Source organism: Antechinus flavipes, chromosome 2 (assembly GCF_016432865.1).
Source record: "Antechinus flavipes isolate AdamAnt ecotype Samford, QLD, Australia chromosome 2, AdamAnt_v2, whole genome shotgun sequence".
NCBI lineage: Eukaryota > Metazoa > Chordata > Mammalia > Dasyuromorphia > Dasyuridae > Antechinus > Antechinus flavipes.
The window spans coordinates 136,832,771-136,856,101 of NC_067399.1; the positions used below are offsets into that span (position 1 = coordinate 136,832,771).

The window sequence follows — 23,331 nt, forward strand, 5'->3', positions numbered from 1 at the left end:
CTAAATTCTTAAAGGGTCCTAGAGCTTTAGATTTAAGTTAATGGTTTTTTATAGTCATAAGGAATAAAGACATTTCTCTCTGGATTGATAAAAAGTGTAGATGAAAGAGAACTAACTGATGCATTACCAGAATCATAGATCCATACAAGGTGAAAAGATCTGCCTGGGATACCTAAAAAACATTATAAAGCCTAAAAAATAACTCATAAAAAGATGAATTTTTGAAAATGAATTTTAAGAACTTAGTGAAAGTAAAAAGGAAATGAAATTAACATAAGGCTATTTCTATTTTCTAACTTTAGATTTTTTACTGCCAGATAAGAAAGACAATTTTGAATCATCTGAGCTTTTCAATGTTATACTGAAAACTATTAAAAATTGGTCTCTATTGCTTACTAAATGAAAAATACAGTTGTATTATTTGAACATTTATTTTTGTCATTGACCATGTTAGATAATATCTTCTGAATAACATTTATGTTTTATTCACTCCTAATTAAACCCTTGTCAGTCCTACACACACACACATATATATACACCCACAGTAGCTTCATTGTAGATTTGAAGTATTTTATGAAGTTGATGTTATGCCTGTAATTTTTTCATACTGTTTCATACTGTTCATGTTGTTTTAGGGCTTTGTTTATGCAGAAAAAGCCTATTAAGTAGAATGTTTATTTTATTCTTAAACTATACTTTCTCTTTTAAAAAAAATAGCTTTTTGTTTTTCAAAATACATGCAAAGATAATTTTCAACATTTACTCCTGCAAAACCTTGTGTTCCAAAATTTTCTCTCTCCCTCTTCACCTCCCCTTTCCTCTAAACAACAAGTAATTCAATTTTTTTTGCAATTAAACATGTGCAATTATTCTAAACATATTTCAACATTTATCATTTAATGCAAGGAAAATGAAATCAAAAGGGGAAAAAAGGAGAAGAAAAAAAAAAACAAGCAAACAAACAAAAAAAAAAAAGGTGAAACTACTATACTGTTGTCCACATTCAGTTTCTGTATTCCTTTCTCTGGATTCAGATAACTCTCTTTCCATCACAGATCTATTGGAATTGCCTTGAATCACCTCACTAATGAAAAGAGCCAAGTACATCACAATTAAACTATACTTTCAAGCAACCAAAAAAGTAGTGCTAAATGAAATACAAGACACACGATCTTTCCTTCTCAGGATTTGAATGTCTTACACTTCTTTTTCCTCACTAACATATAGTTGTTTCTTAGGAATATATAACACACATTGCTGCCTCCCAAATCGAAGTGATCTTCTGAGAAAGAGCAGCCTCATTTCTGTTATCAAAAACAGACTGTCCTTTCATGTGACCAGAAGTCTTAAGAGTGGGCTGGTTTACATATTTTTTATTATTATTTTTATGTCATTTGTTTTTAGCATGGATGCAGAAAAGCATTGTTATATCCAATCACATGGATAATTTGAGCTAGCCACAGTGTATAAAACTGCAGAGAACAAAACAGAATGAGGAGAACATAGAAGAAAGAAAAATGTACATTTCTGAAAAAAAATTGCATATCTTTTCCTTCTGTTCATGAGTTACTAAATCGTTCCTTCTCTTGGCTGCTGTGTTTGCTTCATACTAATATGTCCTCTCTGTCTCTTGGCATGGGTTTCTGCTCAAGGCTATTGTAAGTATGGCTTTCTATTTATTCCTGTTTATTAGACACTATATCCTACTTAGTTTTTTTAGTTAGAAATACGTGAATGGAGCATCACAGTAGATTACAGTGATGGTTGAAATTAAAGAATTTTTATGCATAATAGTTACTTAGATATAACTTAACATTTCAGTTTTTAATCTTTGCATTTGGTACTATTATTATCAACTATTAGTAAACATATGACCAAATCAGAGGGTGGGCATTTGATCCATGTTGCCTTAGTTAATTGATTAATTAGTCTACCTTAATTATTCCTTCTCCATTTTAAGTTATGTCCAGTTACAATTGATTTCAGAAACAAATTTTCCATTCCATCAGCATGTTTGAATTATTTGTCTCCATCTTCATTTAGATACGTGTCCAGAGAATACAGATTTTATTAATAGGTCAGACAATATTAGGAAGGTATATCTTCTGAAAAATACAAAATTTTGAACTAATAGGTGTCATCATTTATATCCCAGATTCTTAGTGGTTTACAGAATTATGTGAGGGGTCTTCTAACTGAATGCGGAGTTCACAAAATTATGATTTATTAGCAGTAAATATTTTATTTGTATACCTATTTTATATACCAGAGGTCATATAAAAATTTCTTGGACAAAAAGGGATCACAAGTGGAGAAAGTTTTAAGAAGCCCTGATTTATACAGCCAGTATTCTTTAGAATGGGAACAGTTTTGTAGTTTCTCTTATTTTTGTGATAATGTGGTAATAATATTTTGCTCATAATTAGGAATTATTTTGCCCAACTTTATGTCAGTAAATTTGATGACCTAAGTGAAATGGAGGAATACTACAAAAATATAGATTGCCCAGATTAACAGAAAAGGAAATAAGTTAGTCTCATTTTAGAAAAAGAAATAGAACAAACTATTAATTAACTCCCAAAGAAAAAATCTCCAGGGCTAGATGGATTTAGATGTGAATTCTACCAAACATTTAAAGAACAAGTAACTCCAATATTATACAAACTACTTGAAAAAACAGGGAAAGAAGGACTCCTTCTAAATTTCTTTTATGACACAGACCTGGTACTGAATATTTTGCTATACTAAAAATGTAATATTTTGGCTTTAGTAATAACTTGCTTTCTATAGGTTTATATTTAGCAGGAAAAATGTATTTAGTACATAAAACCAAATCATTTCTGAAATTATTTTATTAAAGTTTGAATTAATCTAAACTTATAGTGTGAAGTAACAGACTATTTTCTATTTTTAGTCAGTTCTTCTGAAAAAGAAGCTTGAAGAACATTTGTAAGTATGGAATTCTTCCTTCTTGTTAACTGAACTCTTTCTAAGTGTCTTGTATATCCACATTAGAGAATTGCTAGGGGAAGCAACAGAGGGAGTGGTAAGGAAACTTTGGTTAGAAAAATATAAAGCATACACCAGGAAAATTGCTATTAAAATCCAACAATTTAGGGTTTGTTTTATTTGACAGATTGCTTTTTTTTGTTTGTTTGGAACAGGTTGTTTTCATGAGGTTTGTAATTCAAATCCTTGTACTCTCAAAAAAGACTGTTATAAGAGTTTTCTAGTTTTACAATTTTAATTTTGTGATTCTAGCTATATTATATAGCAGTGCAAATTTTTTAGAAGTCCATTCTCAAACTGAGTAAGAATGCAAGGAAGATTTACAGCAATTTCCTTCATCCCTACCAGGATTTTATAACATGTTAAACCTGTACAATTCTTCTATACATATTTCCACAGTTATCATGCTGCATGAGAAAAATCAGATCAAAAAGGGAAAAAAAAAAAAAACAAGCCAACAACAACAAAAGATGAAAATACTATGTTGTGATCCACACTCAGTCCCCATAGTTCCCCATAGTTCTCTCTCTGGATGTAAATGGCTCTCTCCATCACAAGTCTATTAAAATTGATCTGAATTATCTCATTGTTGAGAAGAGCCATGTCTATCAGAATTGATCATCATATAATCTTGCTGTTGCTGTGTATAATGATCCCCTAGTACTGCTCATTTCACTTAGCATCAGTTCCTGTAAGTCTCTCCAGGTCTTTCTGAAATCATCCTGCTGATCATTTCTTATAAAATATTCCATTATATTTATATACTATAACTTATTCAGCTGTTCTCCACCTGATGGACATACACTCAGTTTCCAGTTTCTTGCCACTACAAAAAGGGCATTTTTGCATATATGGGTCCTTTTTCCTTTTTTATGATCCAAATTGCTCTCTAGAATGGTTGGATCAGTTCACAACTCCATCAACAATGTATTAGTGTCCCAGTTTTCCCACATCCCCTCCAACATTTATCATTTCCTGTCATCTTAGCCAATCTGAGAGGTATGTGGCAGTACCACAGCGTTGTCTTAATTTGCATTTCACTAGTCAATAGTGAGAATTATCTTTTTAGGAGCATACTTTTATTCCTTTATCTTAAACAGTGGGATTACAGAAAAAATCAGCTATGGTTGAAATGGTTATCACTTTTTTTTCCTTAAGTTCACAGATCCCAGTTCATAAACTTCTCTTCTAGAATATATTTTAAAATGTTAGATCTGAAAAGAATCTAGGCAATCTAGTCTAACATCCTCCTAGCCCTTTTTACAGACATGGAAACTACGTATAGACTGAACTCCCAGTTCAGAGCACTTTTATTAATACCAAATTATCACTGTATGTGGTTTTATTTTTGATACTAAAGAAGAGAATTAGAAAATATTGCAACCATGTATTGCATCTCATTAGCACAAAATCTTGCTACATTTCTTATAAAAATTAGCAAGTATTTGTACAATAGCAAAAATAAAGTAAGGAGAATTTTGTTGTGTTTGGAAAAATATAAAAATATTTTTGAATTTATGAAAGTCAATAGAGTGATATAGCAGCCCCCAAAAAGTAACATTTTCTTAAGCTGAATTGAGAAGTATAGTATCCAATTCTGGGTTGCTAATAGGCCTAATGTACTCTTCTCTAGTCAAATCTAGTCATCCCGGATATTATAATAAGGTTTGGGCTTCAGATTTTGATTAGAACATAAATAAGCTGAAGATAGCCAAAATAGGGTTATCAGAATAGTAAAAAGCATCCAAACTCACATAGAATAAAAACTATTCAGGGTCACTTAAGATGCTTAGCTTGAAACAGATTAGTTTGAAGGAAAACATGGTTGCTAACTTCAGTTATTTATTTGAAGTCCTACCACATGGAAAGCTACATTATTCAGCTGTTCTCCAACTGATGGACATATACTCAGTTTATTTGTGTTTATTCATTTTCATAGTTATATTTATTTCTATCAGTATTTTATATCAGTGTGTTTCTTATGGAGATTTTGAAATTTGATTTTTAAAATGTTCTAATTCCTTGGCAAGTACAGGGGAATAGAAAAGATAAAAAATTTTTCTTTTAGAGGTAGCTAACTTATACAATGGATAAAGAGCAGAACTAAAATCAGGAAGATAGGATTTCAAACCTAGCCTCAGGCCCATAGTAGCTAGGGGGCCTTGGCAAGTCATTTAATTCTATATGCTTTTAGTTTCCTTATCTATAAAATAAAGATAAAATATCTCCCTCCCCAGAGAATCATGAGTTTAAAATGAGACAATATTCATAAAATGCTTTCCAACCTTAGAGCACTGTTATTGTTATTGGAATATTGCAAAATATCTAGTATATATAGGATTGAAAGAAGAGATTCTGACTTGTTTTTATTCATTTCCAGTTTTTTAGAAATCTTATTTGTTGGTAATGTTTTAAATCTTTTTGCTCAAAGCATGCCTTCTGCTGTGCAGCTTCCATTCCAGGAAAATATTCACTTGAGATGGAAAAAGATAAAAAGCAGTAATATTTGACATATGGTTTTACAATAACAGAGAGAAGCTGCATGAAGCTAATAATGAATTACAGAAGAAACGAGCCATTATTGAAGACCTGGAACCAAGATATAATAACAGCTGTGAGTTTTTCATAATGAGCAGGGCTTTTTAAATATATGTAAATAATTTTTTAGAATCACAGAGCTCTCTGATAATTTTGCCTCCAAGACTGTTAAAAGAAGATGTATTATAAACAGCATGCGTATGATAAAACCTAATTTAAACAGCAATCAGCTAGAAATGTGAGACATTTTATTATATATAGATTTCTCTATTAGTATGTTAGTGAAAAGCTCATATTAATGTGTTCCGTTTTCCAGATGTATTCGTATTAGGAATTTTTAAAGACTTTTAACAAGGAAAACATTTTGCATATTCAGCACTTCTGTAGTTTGGGATGCATAGTAGCCTTAGAATCTAGGCTTATAATAATAAACCAGGCAATTTCCCCAAATGTTTGCAAAGTTTTGAAAATTTTCCATTACTATGTAAATTGGGGGTTGTAGAGCCAAAAGTGATTTTCTCATTGTTTGATTTTCTTTGTGCAGCAATAAAAATTGAAGAATTACAGGAAGCTTTGAGAAAGAAAGAAGAAGAAATGAAGCAAATGGAAGAACGATATAAGAAGTACTTGGAGAAGGCCAAAAGTGTAGGTGTTTTCATGTGTCTTCACTTTGTGCTTCATCTTCAGTTTTAATGATGTGTCACTCAGAGGTTTAGAAGCTTCACTTAGGTCAGCCCTCTGGTAGCTGTAAACATCAAGAATTGTACAAATCATAATTAACCTATATCTGCTTGCTTGGGAGAAGGGGGAGATAGAAATTTAGAACATAAGATTTTGTAAAGGTGAATGTTGAAAGCTATCTTCGCATGTATTTGGAAAACTAAAATACTGTTATATAACTAAATAAATTCATGTAGTTATAACCCTTTCTATCTCCGCCCCCCCAAAAAAAAACAATGCAAACCTCTGATTTGTTGAGTGTTGGCAGCAGCCAGAGAAGCTGCTAAGCAGAAAAAAAAAAAAAATCAAAGATCTGAGATGACTCCGAGACATTCTGAGAAGGCCTTTAGAGAAGCAAGATTCACCTTTTTCACTCACCAAAAGGGGAGATTGCCATTCAGCCACTGCCTACCCAGCCTCCAAGGGCTTTAAGAGAAGGAGTAGAGGAAGGAGATGAGTGATATGGAGATGAGAAGCAGATACTGAAAACCTCAATTAATTAGAAAAAACGTGAATGTTCAGTCAGATATATAAATGAAGTTTCTGAGGCTCCTCCAAAAAAATGCATCAACTTTACACACCTCTGCCCATTCAACAAAAGCCCCTCCATCCCTCTGTACCTTGCCAGAGAACCATGGTAAGTCTCCATTATAGCTGCATAGGACAATGCTATATTCATGAATGCTGCCTTCAAGGCAGCAATGAATTTGGTCCAATCGCCTGAGAAGTGTTCTCTGGTTCCAAACTCTCTGCCTTTTGCTCACTAGGATGCTAGTTCCTCAAAAACCTGTTGTTTCTTTTTTGTCTTTATCCCCCTAATATTGATTGAGGAGCAAGTTAATACATACAACTATAAAGTCCTGTAGCCTGTATGTATTAATTTTTGAAATGTGTTTTACATTCTATCAAGAAACTTGATGCAAGATCATTTAAAACAAATAAGAGGGAAGGAGTTTGTGTATTAATGATGCAGGAATTAGAAATATTTTTAATGCTTTTGAAAGTGAAAAAACTCAGAAGAGAATCAGCAGCATTGTAGTGGGAATAGAAAAGTATATGGTGGAAATGAACCACAAATTGGGTTTAGCAGGGCATCAGGCAGAAAAGAGATTGAAATGCCTTAACACGGAATAACAAGAGACTTGTGCCACAAAGGTGATAGACTAGGAGCATGATCAGGTATTGGAGAGCTGAAGGCAATGATGACAAAGGTTAAAATATAATTTAGTAAAAGTAATTATATGGGAAAGGTCAGACAAGATATTGTGCTCATAGAGGACTTTTAACATGTGTTTGTACAGTCAGTCATTCACCAACACTTTATATCCTGATTAACTTGAGGACTTTTTTGTAATGGTTTTTTGGTAAGTTTTTTTAATTCTTGTTTTTGGTTTTGCTTGTACTTATAATCTTGTTACTATTCGGGTGTTTCATATATATCACTTAAGGTTAAAATTTATCAATTAAAACAAATTAAAAATGGCATGTTTGTCAGTGATAATGTTATGGCCATTTCAATGGAAGACCAAAGTAGAATGAAGATGAAATTCATAGAAGCTGAGAAATTGTTCTCATAGCATTTTATATTGCTTTAATGTATTTATAATTTGAGTCATATTTATTTAGATACATGTATTATTTCCCCCTACTATATTGCTTGAAGATAAATTCTATATCTTTATTTTTATATTTCCCCCAGAATCTAGCACTGTGTGTTTAGTGTGTAATAAGCCTTTAATAATTGCTTGTTGAATGAATTTCTTGAATGTTTTGTTCAGGAGGTTGAAAAATTGGAAGCTTGGGTTAATTGTGAATTAATTTGTTATGTGCTACATTCAGACTTTAGTGAATAATTGGTAATTTTATTAAAACTGCCCTTTCATAGTACACATAATTGTTTCTCATAAGACTTAGCCTACTCTGTTTTATAATTTCTCACATAAATATGTTCTACAACTCTGTATTACAAACTTTGACATAATTTCTACTCTCATTTTTATAGGTTATTCGTACTTTAGATCCTAAGCAGAATCAAGGAGCAGCTCCAGAAATACAGGCTTTGAAAAACCAATTACAAGAACGAGACCGGATGTTCCATTCATTAGAGGTAGTTTCTATACTCTTCAGTTAGTATTTGTGTTTTGGGGCACTTTTTATTTAGGTATCTTAGAATCATCATGGGCTTTAAGACCTAGAAGAAATTGTACAGAATATCTAGTTCAAATTCCTTATTTTATAGACAAGAAACTGTAGAGGTGAAACAGTTTACCTTGAAGGTACACAGTAGGATAGCTAGATTTAATCCCATGTTCTTCATTCCACTGCACACTGCAATGTTGTCCCATACAATTGCATCCTATGAATTTTGCACTATTGTCAAACTCTTTAATACCCTTTTTTTTTTATTATTATCATTAGAAAGAATATGAGAAAACGAAGAGTCAAAGAGAGATGGAAGAAAAATTTATTGTTAGTGCCTGGTACAATATGGTAAGAAAAATAACGTTTCAAAAATAGATTTCCAGGTTCCAATAATTTATAGAAGCTCTATTGCATTTACACTAGAAGTACCACTACCAACTGAATCTGAAGGCAGTTGCTTTTTAGTAAAAGTACTCTGTTCTAACCCACACTAACAAAAGCTTGATGCTGCCCTGGGAGCTAAGAAGCAAATCTGTGAATAAATGATAGGCTCACATCCCATAAATTAATTTTAGAAAAGATAGCTTATATATGGCATTATTATAGAGACCAAGGTGGGACTTGAAAGAAAGTAAATACCATTAGTCTGGTACCCTATTTGTTAAGCCATTTTGTGGCTATGTAAGATGGGAAGGAGAGGACTCTATAACATGTTCTGATTTCTGCTTCACTGCTCCATTTTGTAACAATAACATTCTTATTTAGGATTAGACTGGTAGTTGCAGTGCTGTAAAATCAGCCTCTGATCCAAAGTTGTTCCATTGTTATAGGCTGGGAAATTTTTCATTATCAAACTATTGAGCAGATTCTTCTGGGAAAGGTATTTTAAATTGGCTTCCCTTGATATAAATAGTTTAAATTCACTTTGGAACAAAGTGCTAATCTGTAATTCTGGATACTTTATAACATTTTCTTTGTGAATGGCTAGAGAATTTGGAAGCTATTGGTCCTCTTTTTATTGAGTCTATCATTTCTTTATAGTTTCTTTTCCTTTCTGCTTTCTTTTACATCTAACAATTATGTCCTCTCCAAAAGTCATTTATTCTTCCCTTTTCCTATCCCTAATCTCTCATACTAATACTCCTCTATTCTTTGAGAAGGGGTAATGAATTCAGCTCATCAGAAAATAGCTTCCTATGGAAGTTTCTTCTTCAAAAGCAAAAAGGAACGGTGCTTGCAAGAGGAAAGCAATTTTCTCCTTGGTTTCTTTGTAAACTTTTCCCATTCTTCTCCTTGTGCTTGTCAATTATTTTTTCTTTATTAGTTCTCTCTCCCTTTATTTTCTTCCTATTTTTAACTTTTTGTAGTCTGAATGTTGCCAGTGGGCTGTTTGTCAGAATATTCCTTTCTATAATATAGACATATAATATTTACTGAACCAAGAGATTTAATCAAATATGGCTAAAGTTAACATCTTTATTACCCATTACCTTCATTTTTTGCTGTTACCATCAATATCCATTTCCTTCTGGAAGGTTCAAGTAGACAATCCTTGTGGGATTATAATTGGGTTTTTGCCACACAGTCCCAAAAGAAATCTCATTCCATTTATTGTTGTTTGTTTCTGTCCTGCTTTTAACATTTTATCTCTAAGGAATATTATTAGGAATCAACTCAGACTTTCAAGGACATCTTTCTTATTTGACCTCTTTGTAATGCATTTTTTTAATCTTAATTTAAAACCAGAATGTACTATTTGTCATCATCTGTAGTTTGAGTGTTGGATTGCACCATCCTGGAAGAATGATTTGATACTATCAAGTGTGGTTTGTTTGTTTTTTATGTTATTATTTTATTTTCAGGTCTGATTTGTTATATTTTCTGGTGTGATATTCTGGAGCAATCATTTTTAACAAATCTCCAGAGTGGGTAAATCCATGAATAAAAGCAGATTGACTCAATCTTTTATCTAAACAAGGTTTCTGTAAAAATCATCACTAAAGGAATGCACCTAAAAAAACTTAGATAGAGACTTTCTTATGACTGCTGCTTAAGTTGATTAATTCCAAGTGATGATGGAGAATTGGGTGATAAGGGGATGGAGAGACAATGAGCCTGGGCTTTCCTTTCTTTTCTTTTTGGAAAGTATGTCTGCATATGGGCCCAATCCCACTGTGATTAGCACAGAAGTTTTAATGTACTCTGTTTCTGACCTAAGCTAGCTCACCCTTCCCAATGCAGCCTGATGATCTTTAGCTCCCAGAGCCTCATTGTTTAGTGTCTGACTTGTGCACCTCTCATCAACTTAACCTATTGCAGCTCAGAGCTCCGGGGCTTAAAAGATCCACCAGCCTTCATTGGTGATTATGTACCACTGTGTCTGGCCATCAAAATTCTTTTGTGAACAGAAACATTTAGGAAAAAAGATGTAGAAGTGCAATCCCTTCTATTTAACGACCCATGCCTACCATATCTTGCACAAATTCAAATGAACTAAGGTCTCTTCTGGATTGAATCATTTGTTCAAAACAGATATTCTTTTTAGATAATCAAGTCTTTTCCTGTAGCTGTTTTCACATTATTGAAGTTGCCATTTGCCTTTCCTCCTACTTCCCATTTCTTTTTTTCCTTTACTTTTCCTAATTTCTTTTTTCCTTGTTTCCTCCTTAATTGTATTCAACCCTGACAGAATAAAAGAATGTTAGCTAATATTTTTTCCATTCACTTTCTTTTCTGATCTGCTCACAGACTCCTGCTATTGGTATTTTTTCCTTTAAACTCAGAGGTTTCCTTTGAGAATGCTTCCCCTTAGTTTTGTTATGGGTTCAGCAGTTTGGCTCTCCATGAACTGAATATGGTCTTGATGATATGAACCCTTCTTCCTTCCAAGTTAGTCTAGCCCTTTTTTCACATCTTAAAGAAATACCTTTTAACTTCTCAGTTGGACCTTCTGGTATTGAGCTCTCAAGAACTTTGTTAATTTGTTTCAAAACACAAGCATGCCAGAAACGAGCAACGACAGCATAGCGGTATGTATGGCCCCATGTCTGTTGTCCCAACTTCTAAAATACAAGCAATTGTGTTTCCTCATGATTTATAGACGTTTGGAACAAATCAGCTGCTACTAATTGATTATATTTTTTTTTCTTACAAAATCAATATAAGCTTAATTCTGAGGTGATTATGATTGAATATGGATAAGATATATTCTAATATATATTTCTGCCTTCATAATCTATTGCTTGTTCCTTGCAGACTGTAAAATTAAGTACTTTTTTCCAAAAGGAAGGTTTGCACCTAATTGTTGAGCTAAGATATCTGTTTCTGCATTCCTGTTTCTGATAATAAGGCAAAGAAGCAAATTTTGCATGAGGAACTTTAATGATACTATGCTTCAGTAACTTATATTTACATTTTTCAATTTTCTAGGGAATGACACTTCATAAAAAGGCAGCTGAAGACAGACTTGCTAGTACAGGTTCAGGACAGTCTTTTCTGGCCAGACAAAGGCAGGCAACAAGTGCAAGAAGATCTTACCCTGGCCACGTCCAGCCAGCTACAGCAAGGTAGAGAAGCCTGGTCATTATGGCCATTGGAAAAGTAACCGACCTCCCTTCAAAGCAGGCTTCTGTTGCACGTGACAACATTTCAGGAAATTCAGCCAGCTTCTTTTCTGTCTCTGTATGATGGTAATAACTCAATTATTCTGCATTTCAGGCATTTTTTTCTATATCTGTAATGAGTTTCTTCTGCTATTTCTTTTGGAGTCTTTTTTTCTTCCTTTTAATGTGCCAAAATTTTTGAGATATCCAATAAAGAGTGTTGTATAACATTCTCTTTATTTGTATAAAAATGTCACCACTTGCCCAATGATATAAGCTTTGTAATTACACTAAATTTCCTGTCAATAATTAATGTGAAATTGATATTTTTCATCGTTCCTATATGTTATCATGCTTTATAAGAATGTCTTTGTTTAAAGGGAAATAATTTTTTTAAGATATATTAATCTGTTTTAAATTGTTTTCTGAAAGCTCCTCAAATAATAAGTATACTTTACTTCATAAAATGATTAAGAAATGTACTTTTTTTGCAAAGACTTGACTATATAAGCAGAGGTGCTAAAAATTCAAATCTTATCTGAAGCACCTGATTGAACTTTCTTCAAAGAAAATGAATTTTTCCTTTGATTTGCAGAATTTCTTGTTCTCTTACATGAAGCATTGATTGAAAAACAAAATAACTTTGGCAACTAGCCAGATTTTTTTTTTTATTTTTAACACTTTCATTTATTTCCTAGTATATTGTTTATTGGCAGAAGTGAATATTTTATTAGAAGCAAAATGAAGAAATATGTTTTTTTGTGGTTATTGCATCATGAGTTTAAATGAAGGCTTTTATTTAACTCTTAATTGTAGATTATTGCAGTAACAGATTCAAGCTCTATTTGGCTGTTGTTAATGTTGATGGTTTCACCTATCCTCACCAACTAAAAGATTCTTTTAATATATTTACAAATAGTCTTCTTTCTAAGCATTTTCATTGTTGACTTTTCCCCACATTTGTTTGACTGTTTTCCTGATCATTTATTTCTTAATCTCTTATTTAGTACCTTAAGATAGATGACTGGCTTCCAGTGTTTATATTCCACTTTGGTTTCATCTTTGTAAAGTCTTGTATAATTTGTGCATATATATAATTTTTTGCAGGCTAAGAATTTTTCTTAATACCATCTAAGTCTACTAGTCTGGGGGTTTGTTACAGAATATCCTTTTTTGGCTTGCCTCAAAGTGCTTACATTTATGACAAACAGATTGTAAGTCATAATTACCTGTATAAGGAATGATTGTAAAATAAGTGTTGATTGGAAAGCACTTGGAATAAGTGTATGAGGTGCTATATAAATGCTAAATGTCATTCATTTAGAAATTGTATGCTTTCGGTCTGTTGAATTTAAGTTCCGTAATTTAATTGTATAATTTCCTTATCGTCCCTGTTGTGGTTTTTTTTTTCTTATAGGGTGGCCCACTTTAAAAGAGCACAATGTATGTAAAATTGGGGGTAATTTTTTTAATGAGTGTCCTTATAATAACTTCTTTTTGAAAGAAGCTGTTCATTACTCATGAATTGATCATATTTGTTGCCTGGGTTTGGTTATGTTGAGTACCTCTGTGCCCAGGTAACATAGAGATAGAAACATTATTTCAGTAAACATTTATTAAGTAGTTATATGCAACAATTTATGCTTAGTTTGAGTTTGAATTTAACATTAAACACTACATTTGAGCTTCTAAACACAACTCCATACATGAACTAATAAAGTTTGAAAAATTATTTTATAATTTTATTATCAAGATTGAAGTTTAGTTCAGACTTTCAAAAACTATATATTTAAAATTTTTATTTCAGTAATTTACTCTTTGATATATAGCACCCATGCAAATATTTAAACAGTAGTAAAAAAAAAAAAAATCTTTTTAAACTCCCAAGGAAAGAATAATCTATTAGAATGTATTTTTAAATGATTCAAAAGAAGCCCTAATTTTGTTATTTGTATTGTAATATTTGCCTTGCAAGTTTAAAAGCAAAGAAAGTTGCATTCGATAGTATGCAAATTGTTGACATTATAACACCTTTTCTGTCAACTGTCAGCTGAGAATCTATATTTTCGGTTAGATCATACATCAGCAAGAAAACAGAGGTGATGAGAGGAGAGGAGATATGCACAGAGGAATTCTTGGAGATCCATAGATTCAGGCTACTAAAATTGTAAAATGCATAATATTTTAATGGGAATAGAGTTTAACAGGGTTTTTTTGGTTTTTACTTTTGTTTTGTTTGTTGCAACTTACTCTTGTATCTTAACACAGAATTGGAAACTGAAACTACTTTTAAAGGTAGGCCTTGGCAAGTCTAGTTAAGATAAGTGAAAGTGAAGGAGGATCTTGTGAGTTAGTTAACAAAATAAGGTTAGATTTTAACTGTAGTTTGCTATTATCTTTCTGTAACCCCTGTCAGTCCTAGGGACAGATTTTTAACTTGGCTTGGGAAGATGTCAAACTTAAAGCAGGAAGATTTATTTCTGGTGTTTCTTTGGCATCTTTTTGCATGCTATTATCTTTGTGTTTATATTTGTAATGCTGGCCTTCTTCTTGTTTCCATTTAGTATATAGTGTCTTGATACATAAAAGGAATTGTAAAAATTCTATTTTTTCATAATGTTTTTAAGAACTAGGATCTAAATATGCTAAGTATGTGATTGAGGGCCAAGAGTAACATTTTTGACTTTTCGTTCTCTCAGCTTTCTTGCTCCTAATCACAAGGCTGTTGAGAGTCTTATCTCCTCTTCTATAAAATAATGGCTCAGGATCATGAGGTTAGAAGTTAGTAACTTTACATTTATAAATGCTATTACATGTGACTTTTTTCCTTCTTTCATAAATTTCTTATGGGTATTGTCTACTTGCGTTTATAATCTATTTCTGTGAAACTAATTATGGTATGAATAAAAATACAGTATTATTCTATTTAGTTGGGGTGAGCTATTAGTATAAGCAAGTGGAATTTATAAGCACAGGTGTCCATTTTTACACAAAGGATTATTTTTCTGAGCAGAGGAATAAGATGAAAATAACAAAAGGTGAGAGTAGAATTTGAATGGCATTGAAGTATCACTATGTAAACTATCCTCTAGAGAATTTTATCGTGGCAATCCAGTTATCCAAGGTTCCAGATTGTTTAAAAAACTACTAACATCTGGAACTCAGTACCATTTGCTCACATTCTCCACTTCAGAAATAGATTATTTCTTATCTCCCAAGCGCCTAGGATATTAATTGATATCCTTTTTAAATTAATTTTGCTTTCATTTGAGGGTAGAACATGTTCTTTTGATGAATTACTTCATTGATTTTTTTTAAGTACCTTTTTGGCTAAATCCCAGTAATTGTTAAAATTAGATGTCATTTTGAAAATCTATTGAATGTATAGAAAGTATTTATACATTTAACCCTTCTAAGATAACAGTTCATTAATCAGAGGAAAGAACAATTGAATCTGAAGTCAGGAGTCCTGGATTCAGATCCTCCCTCTGTAATTGTGTACTCTTGGATCTATGTAATCCATACTTGTCTTTCCATAACATCCTGGATCTTAGTTTTTTCATCCATTTCTAAGGTCTTCCAATTCTAAATCTGTAATCCTCTTGTTTAGATAAGTGCCATTCTTATCTATTAATCTTGAGAATGTGAAACCTACTTTGTAACAGAAATCTTAATTTTACAAATATATAAATCCTAGGCCTCAGAAACAGAAAAGGTCTTTTCCTCTCTCACATATTCAATTGCTATGTTTGAAACTTATCTGAAACCGTTCAAACCGAGTCAAAAAAGAAATGAACAAACTAGTTTTACAGCTATATAGAGACATATTTGTTATAAAACTGTGTGGAAAAAGTACCAAATTTTCCAGGCTTTGAAATATTCCTGCATTATAAGGTTATGTTTGCTTAGAGCAAGTATGCTTGTTAAAAATTAAAACAGCTTCACATAAATTTAAGAGAGACTTTTAAACTAAAGGGAAAATAAGAAAGCAAAACTCTTAGCATACTTTTTCGGTGTTCTTTCTGTGTTTTTCTTCATGAAAACATTAGCAAGCTAACTTAAAATTGAGAAAAGAAATAGAATTTACCTTAAGAGAGTACAGAGTTTCTGGACTATCATTAAATCAAAATAATATGATTTCCTGCTGAGTCATCAGCTTGCCAAAATGGCAGCTTATTTCATGTTGGTTCTTCCTTTTATTGTATAATAAAATTGGGTTTTGTGTCATTCTTTATATTTATATTTGACTAAACTCTTTTCCATCATATAGTTTGGAAGGAAAAATATTCTAAATATGACTAATTTTTTATTTCTTTAAAGCATCATTCCTTTTGTTGGAAATTTTCATCTAATTTCAAGGGTGAACTATTCCATTTAGGAGAAAAAAATCCTTAGTCTTTACTGTTTAGTAATAAATTGTTCTTTGAACTCACCCACAGAAAAGATAAAGTTAAATGTGAAGATTAGGCAAAATAAAAGTGATCTTTTTGAGGGTAAATTGTAATATGGCACAAGTAATAATGGCTTCATTTTTTTTTTTTTAATGTCTACATATTCCCTGGGGAATTATGTAATCACTATTGATAACCTTTTCCCACTCCTAAAATTGTTTATTCATCAAGTGTTCATGCACTGTTATCTTTGTGGATATGAATACTTATTAAAATGTTGCATGACACTTTTAAAATAGGGAACTACTTGGTTTTCTTGTGTTACAAGAAGATAGATCAAAAATATCATTGATTCACTTCTTTAGGAAGTGAAAGCCAAGCTGGCCTTGGCAATTGTATGAATTTTGGAAATGCTGAGATCCAGAAATTTTATGTAACACCACTAGTCAGGTGTAATTTGAGGCTACTTTTCTATAACTAGGAGAATGTGATATCGAGGACAAAATGCAGGAGAAAGGAACTTATTTGGATAAGAAATAGATAATGTCCAATAACAGGGGAAAATAAGGTTTAATACATTATATACTTATATACATTCCCAAAGGTAATATTTCTGTAAAAAAAAGTTGTGCTTCTGTTGCAGATGTGAATTAGTTCTGTTAATATTTTCATGCATTGTTCCTTTCATTTATTACTTAGAGAAACAACCTTTTTTAATAAATCTTTGGACAGAAGCACTGTTTATAAAATTTTTAATTGTTTACATCTATGTACATTAATCATGTTTTTTGATGAGCAATTCAAATGCTTTTCAAAAGTCATTTCCAAGATTCTCCTTAGTTTATTACAGTCCATGATATGGTGAGAATGATTTGATGATTGGAAAGCATGGCCAAATTGGTTCTCAGGTTTCCTTAAAGCAACTACCTTCTGTTCCTGCTACTTTCTTCTTCCAATTTTCAAAAGGACTTCTTAAGAACTATAGGTTTCCACAGAGTAACAACTTAAGAAGCACCTTAAAAATCAATGTGGTCATTTAATTTGTCTGTGCTGTCTTTTCCAGGCCCTACCCCAAGACTACACTAGACATTAGAGTGTAGGTACTAGTTGTTAAAGAGTTCTGAGGATTAAAATGAATGAATTTAATATGGTTGGAAAATCTCTAGCCTATATGCCTATTTAGAAGATTAAGAATTGTTAATAGTGCCATCGTGAGAAGAAAGTTGTCTATCACAGCAGGGAAAACAGGAAGAACTAGGCAAAAGGATAGGCAAAGATATATATGTGTGTAAACATATATCTATTTCTAAAGATGAGTAATGGCCTTTCTGAGCTCTAAAAACTGGTGATGATGGTTGATGTCTTAAGATTAGGAAGAGGTGCTAATATAAAAATAGAAAGGGGGCATTGGGAGTAATATTCTTTATAGTATATTTGTTACATGCTGTGACACACTTTATATGTACTCTCAACCTAAGTTGTATAGGCACTCATAATAATACAAGTGAGTGAGTCTTTAATGTTTTACCTATTAATCATTTACATATTATTTATACTTCAACACTCAATGCACTTTACAAATACATCATTAATTCTCCCTATATTTCTCCACATATATTTCTGTCTTTTCCACAAGAATAATCTAGAGGGATGGCCCAAATAAATGAACATTTTATGTCTTGCTAAATGGATGAAATTCTAAGCCTAGAACTAAAATATCTTCCTTTTCAGCAATTAATTGACATTTTAATAGAGCATATCAATTTAGCAGAAAGGATTTTTAAACTATAGGCCTGGTAGCCATGTTTTTCTGATGCTATAATTATATAATACTTATTTGCCAGCTTTGAATTGTTAGATTACCAAGCTTTGCATTTGCAGAGCTACATCAAGTCAACTTTAAAAGGAATCCTTCCTGAATCTTGCAGAATAAAACCAAATTATTGATCACACCTTAGAATTATCTTTTCTGCCCCCTGAAATTTAAGCTATACTCCTTTAAACTTCAACCTTTTCTTGCCACCTCCCATCCCCAAAGAAGAAACTAATTTGTAAGAGTCTCTTTTTTTCTAAATTGTTAACAAGGAAAAGTACTTACCAAGCACCAAACTCACTCCCCATTGAATTGATGATTTTAGAACTTTCTTTGTAGACATTTAACATAGGGAAGTTTTTTAAACTTTTTTGTGTGTCTTCCTCACAAAATTAAAGGTCTATGAAGGGAAGCAAAATTTAAGGAGCTATGGTCTCCTTAAAGTGTTTTAATGTATTTGTTGGTAAACTTGGCCTACTATGTTAATGTTTTTCTTGCCAAAGTTTTCAACTCAGTCTATTATAGGATTTTTGTGTCAACTGCCACCCTTACCCCTCTCTTCCAAGCACATCTCCAATTTTATATTAGAAATCAATGAGAAGGTAAAAGTCACATTATAATCAAATCACTGGAATGTATATGCTCCATAGAGCATTGCTTTTTCTAGTAACTGCCAAAGAGTCAGTCAGTTAATAAAAGAGTAATAGACAGCATTTTCTTGGGCTTAGTATCTGTTCCACTGTTTGTCTGCAGTATTGTTTCTTCTTCTGTGGTAATTAAATGAGTCTGATCTGGTAGAAAAGAGGCAGATAGTGGGGCAAAAGATGTCTATTTTCTTTCAACAGCAATGCTATTTTATAACTAAAATAGGAAATCTGTTATTTGAAATCTGTTCAGAAAAGGAATTCAAATTGTTTTGGAATCAGCATCACTGAGCATGAGTTTGTCTAGGAATTGCTCAGATATTTAAGTGAATGAACAGACACTTAATATATTTTTTAAAAAAATAACAATTGGGGCCAAATAGCATTTTTGGTTCAAATCCCTTCTCTGTGTAGCTTTTAATGTAGCATATTGTTGAACTAGGTAGCATGCAGTTGTACTCCATTTTTGGTGTTCAGAGAACTACTAGAAAAATGTCTTATTCCAGAAGGATTAGTTTAGGCCATTTAGGGTATTTTGTACCACAGATTAAAAGAGCTGTTTTACCTATTATTCCTGAAATTCATACCTAGCCTTTTAAGTCACAAGAAGAAGCTCGCACCTTTTAAACTCATTTTTAATATGGTTGGTTTTTTTAAATTATGTGGCCTGTACTGAAAGTTAATGTTTTCTTAGCACTTTATTTCTCAATGAAGTAGATCTTTATCCATTACATAAATATTGTGAGCAGTTTTCATTTTTAATAGTGGTTAACCGTTAATTGTATTATTATTATTTCTGGGATAATGGTTATATAACTATAATATGATTTATTCACCAACAATTGTTAAATACATAATCTCTTTTCAAGTTTTCTTTACAACTTCACAAAATATTTTGTTTCTGTAGTACATTACAGCATAATGAAATTTGCCGCCTTTTATTTTTCTTTTTCAACTGATTTAGTGCTCTTTCAGTTGTCTTCAGTTTTCAAGTTGTCTAATGCCTCTCACTCTTACTGAAGTATAGTGAGATTCAAGCAAACTCTTAATGTTTTTATTGGTAGTTTGTATCTTTGTGGTCTAATTTGAATTATTATTAAGCATATCATTTTTATGTATAAAGCAAATAATTCAGTTATTGGGATAATACATCTTTTAACATTTTTGAAATAGCATAAATCCTATTACTGAAGCACTTGTATATTCATAAAGATCTATGCTGATCTGTTAAGGATGTTTGGTGAAGTGATATAGATTACTAATGATTTTTCCATTAATTTAGTTACTGTTACCTCAAGCCATCCTATTGTCTTTGTGTTTGTCTATTCATTTTTAAAGAAAACAAATTAGATAAACAACAAATTTTCCATGTAACTCAAATTCAAATAAATCAAATCATGAAAGTCTTAGAATTGAGCATTGGTTAATAGAGTACTTAGTTTAATATCATGTTTTACTGAAAAACTTTTATTTTTGGTTAAGGAAATATTTCAATTTGCTTAAGAGAAATAAATCAGCAAAAATTCCAAAATTACTACATATGCATTTTTTTTTTCCTTAACAAGTCTTGTTTAATTTTAAAATGCACTAAACTATTCCATTTTCTGTTAAGATGTCACATTTGCCAGTACAGAAGCACCACAGTTCTTTGTACTATCAGGGGAGATTCATTTTCAAAACTGTCTTTTATTATTTTTAATATTTCAGCATCTACCAGTTTACATCACTTAAGATTTTAATTTTGGACATGAAATAGTAAAATTCAAACGTGAACTAATAATTTGCCTTAATCTACTTTTGCCTTTGGGTTGGGGGGAAGAAAAATGAATAGTTTAAAAAAAAAAAAACCTGAGTTTTTAAAAGGCCTTTTTTTTTTTCTTTTTTGGGGGGGCCATTTAGTGCTAAAAGCTTTTCAGATGATCTGAAAAATGACAGTACATTAGATTTGGAATTGTATTTTACTTACAGTTCCAATTCTGGTATAGCCTTATTTTTGTCTTAAATATTGTAGAATTTTCTGTGGATTGTTGTTTATTTGTAATCTGACAGTTTATAACCACCCTGAATTTTGCCACTTTCTAAATGAAAGTTGCTGAATATAGTGTTCTAATTTCCTGCTGGAAATCAAACATGATGCTAGAATTTCATTCATGATTGAAAGTGATGGTTGTTATGATATAGGGCTCTTCTTGATGATGGAGTTATCTATATGTAATTGAGTATAAGCATTTTTCCAACTTGCTGATTTATTATGTGCTGAGTATTGTTGAATTTGCCACTTTTATTTTCTGAGCAGGAATTTGTTTGAAAGTCTTCAGTAAAACTTTGATTAATGTACCACCTCTCCCTTTCCCCCAAAACTATCCAGAAATCTATCAGAAAATGGATTTGTAATATGTTGAAATATTGTATTGCTTTTTGTCTTCATTTTAGTCTTAAACTGCCAAATTGTTACGGTATTATTAAGGATATTGTGTGTTTATATATATGCATATAAACTATATGTATATGAAAACTAAAACAAGATTTGGTCAAACTATATTTTCCCATTGAATACATTAATGTTTTCAAGGCTGCAAAAAGTGTACAGTTGTGAAACAAGTTGTAAATAAAGACTTGTATAAAAATTCAGTTTGGATTTTTTGTGTTTATGTGGTTAAGATGATTTTTTTCTAAAAAGATGTTTGTCATTTAATAAACATCTATTTCACATAGCTTATATTTAATTTATGTAGTTAAGGTTTACAAAACACCTCTCAAAGTCTTTTGTAATTCAAGTCCTCTCATTTTACAGAAGATAAAACTCAGACTCAGAGAGATAACATAGCTAGTATTCTAAACTGGTACTTTAAACCAATGTTTAAGTATTCAGTATTTGTGTTTTAAATAGTAAACACCATTTTTTTTAATTATAGCTTTTTATTTACAAGATATATGCATGGGTAATTTTTCAGCATTGACAATTGCAAAACCTTTTGTTCCAACTTTTCCCCTACTTCCCCCCATCCCTTCCCCCAGATGGAGGTTGACCAATACATGTGAACACCATTCTTGATGGTATGATTTACATTGTTCACTGACTGATCCCTGATTTAGCCAACAAAATCAAGGTCTGATTTATAATATTTGCCTATTTCTAAGGTACAAAAGTATACACTAAACACAATATCTAGCCAGTTCTGGACCTAGGTCACATGAGGAGTTAGAGGTATAGGTTAGATATAATTGACAGAAATAGAAAATTAGTTGTAAATACTAAAGAGAAGGTCACAACCACTAATTATACTCTTTTTTTTTAAATAGCTTTATATATACAAAACATACGCATGGGTAATTTTTCAACATTGACCCTTGCAAAAACTTTTGTTTCAATTTTTCCCCTCCTTCCCTCCACCCCCTTCCCTAGATGGCAGGTAGTCCCGTACATGTTAAATATGTTAAAGTATATCACTAACTACACTCTTAACTGTTCACCTAAGAAACACTGACAAACTCTGGGCATTGTGATTGCAAATTAACTTTATTTGAGCTTCATAACAACCCTATCCAGATGGTATTATCCAGTTTTATGGATGAGGAAAAACATTCAGTGACATAAAAATAATTTGCCTATTGTTACACTAAATAACAAGAGCAAAATTCTCGTGTTGGTTTTCCCAACTCCAAGACCAGCAGTCTCTAATTTTTCTTGTCCTCTATTTGTAAAGTGCTTCGTACAGAGCTTGACACAGAGTTAGCACTACACAAATGCTTCTCCCTTCCCTTCCCCTTTCATCAAGTCTAAACTTTGCTCCTTGATGCTATATACCACCTATATAATCTGTCCCCATCTTACCTATTTTACTATCATCTCCAGCACAAACTTTTATTTCCATAAAGCCAGCTTTTTAATATCCTATAAGCACATTTATCCTTGCTACAAGTATATTTTTAAGCTGGATTCATTTATCTTAAGACTTACCTTGCTCAATATTTGCATTCTGCCTATTTTTCCAAATCCTGCCCATCTTATATCTCTTACAAACTGATCTGACTCTTGTTTATTAAAGTATCTACTATATTCAAAGCACTGGAGATGCAGATTGTATACTAGATTTTTATTGTTCTCTAACACTAGCAAGAAAGAAAAGAGCAACAATGCAGTTAATATTAAGGATTTTTAAAAGATTATTTGAAAGAACAATTTAAATCATCAAAGCCCCTTAGAAACTAATTCATCTTTGAAGATAATAGGCATAAAAGAAATTAAGGAAATTCTGGCGTAACATAAAAATGAGCTTAAATTGAAAAGGAGAAATAGTGGATGAAACAAGTTGGAATTATCTATGGATAATGTAATAAAATTATGGATTAACTAAGAAATAGAAGGCAAAGTGATTTGTGACCAGCATCGCAGAGGTTTCTTCATCTGACCTCATCACCCATGGGGAGTATTCTGTCACTGCTAGACATTGTCAGAATCCATTATTTAG

General features: G+C 31.8%; 1 protein-coding gene across 1 annotated transcript in view; it reads left to right on the forward strand.

The window, feature by feature from the left end:
• HOOK3 (hook microtubule tethering protein 3) overlaps positions 1-21,490 on the forward strand; it is a 94,875-nt gene extending 73,385 nt beyond the window's left edge. The window contains exons 16-21 of the mRNA XM_051973572.1: positions 2,915-2,949; positions 5,541-5,623; positions 6,092-6,192; positions 8,270-8,374; positions 8,686-8,757; positions 11,839-21,490. Of these exons, the coding sequence (XP_051829532.1) occupies positions 2,915-2,949; positions 5,541-5,623; positions 6,092-6,192; positions 8,270-8,374; positions 8,686-8,757; positions 11,839-11,979 (537 nt within the window). The 3' untranslated portion in view covers positions 11,980-21,490. The remainder of the gene's footprint in view (positions 1-2,914; positions 2,950-5,540; positions 5,624-6,091; positions 6,193-8,269; positions 8,375-8,685; positions 8,758-11,838) is intronic.
• Positions 21,491-23,331: the final 1,841 nt, after the last annotated feature.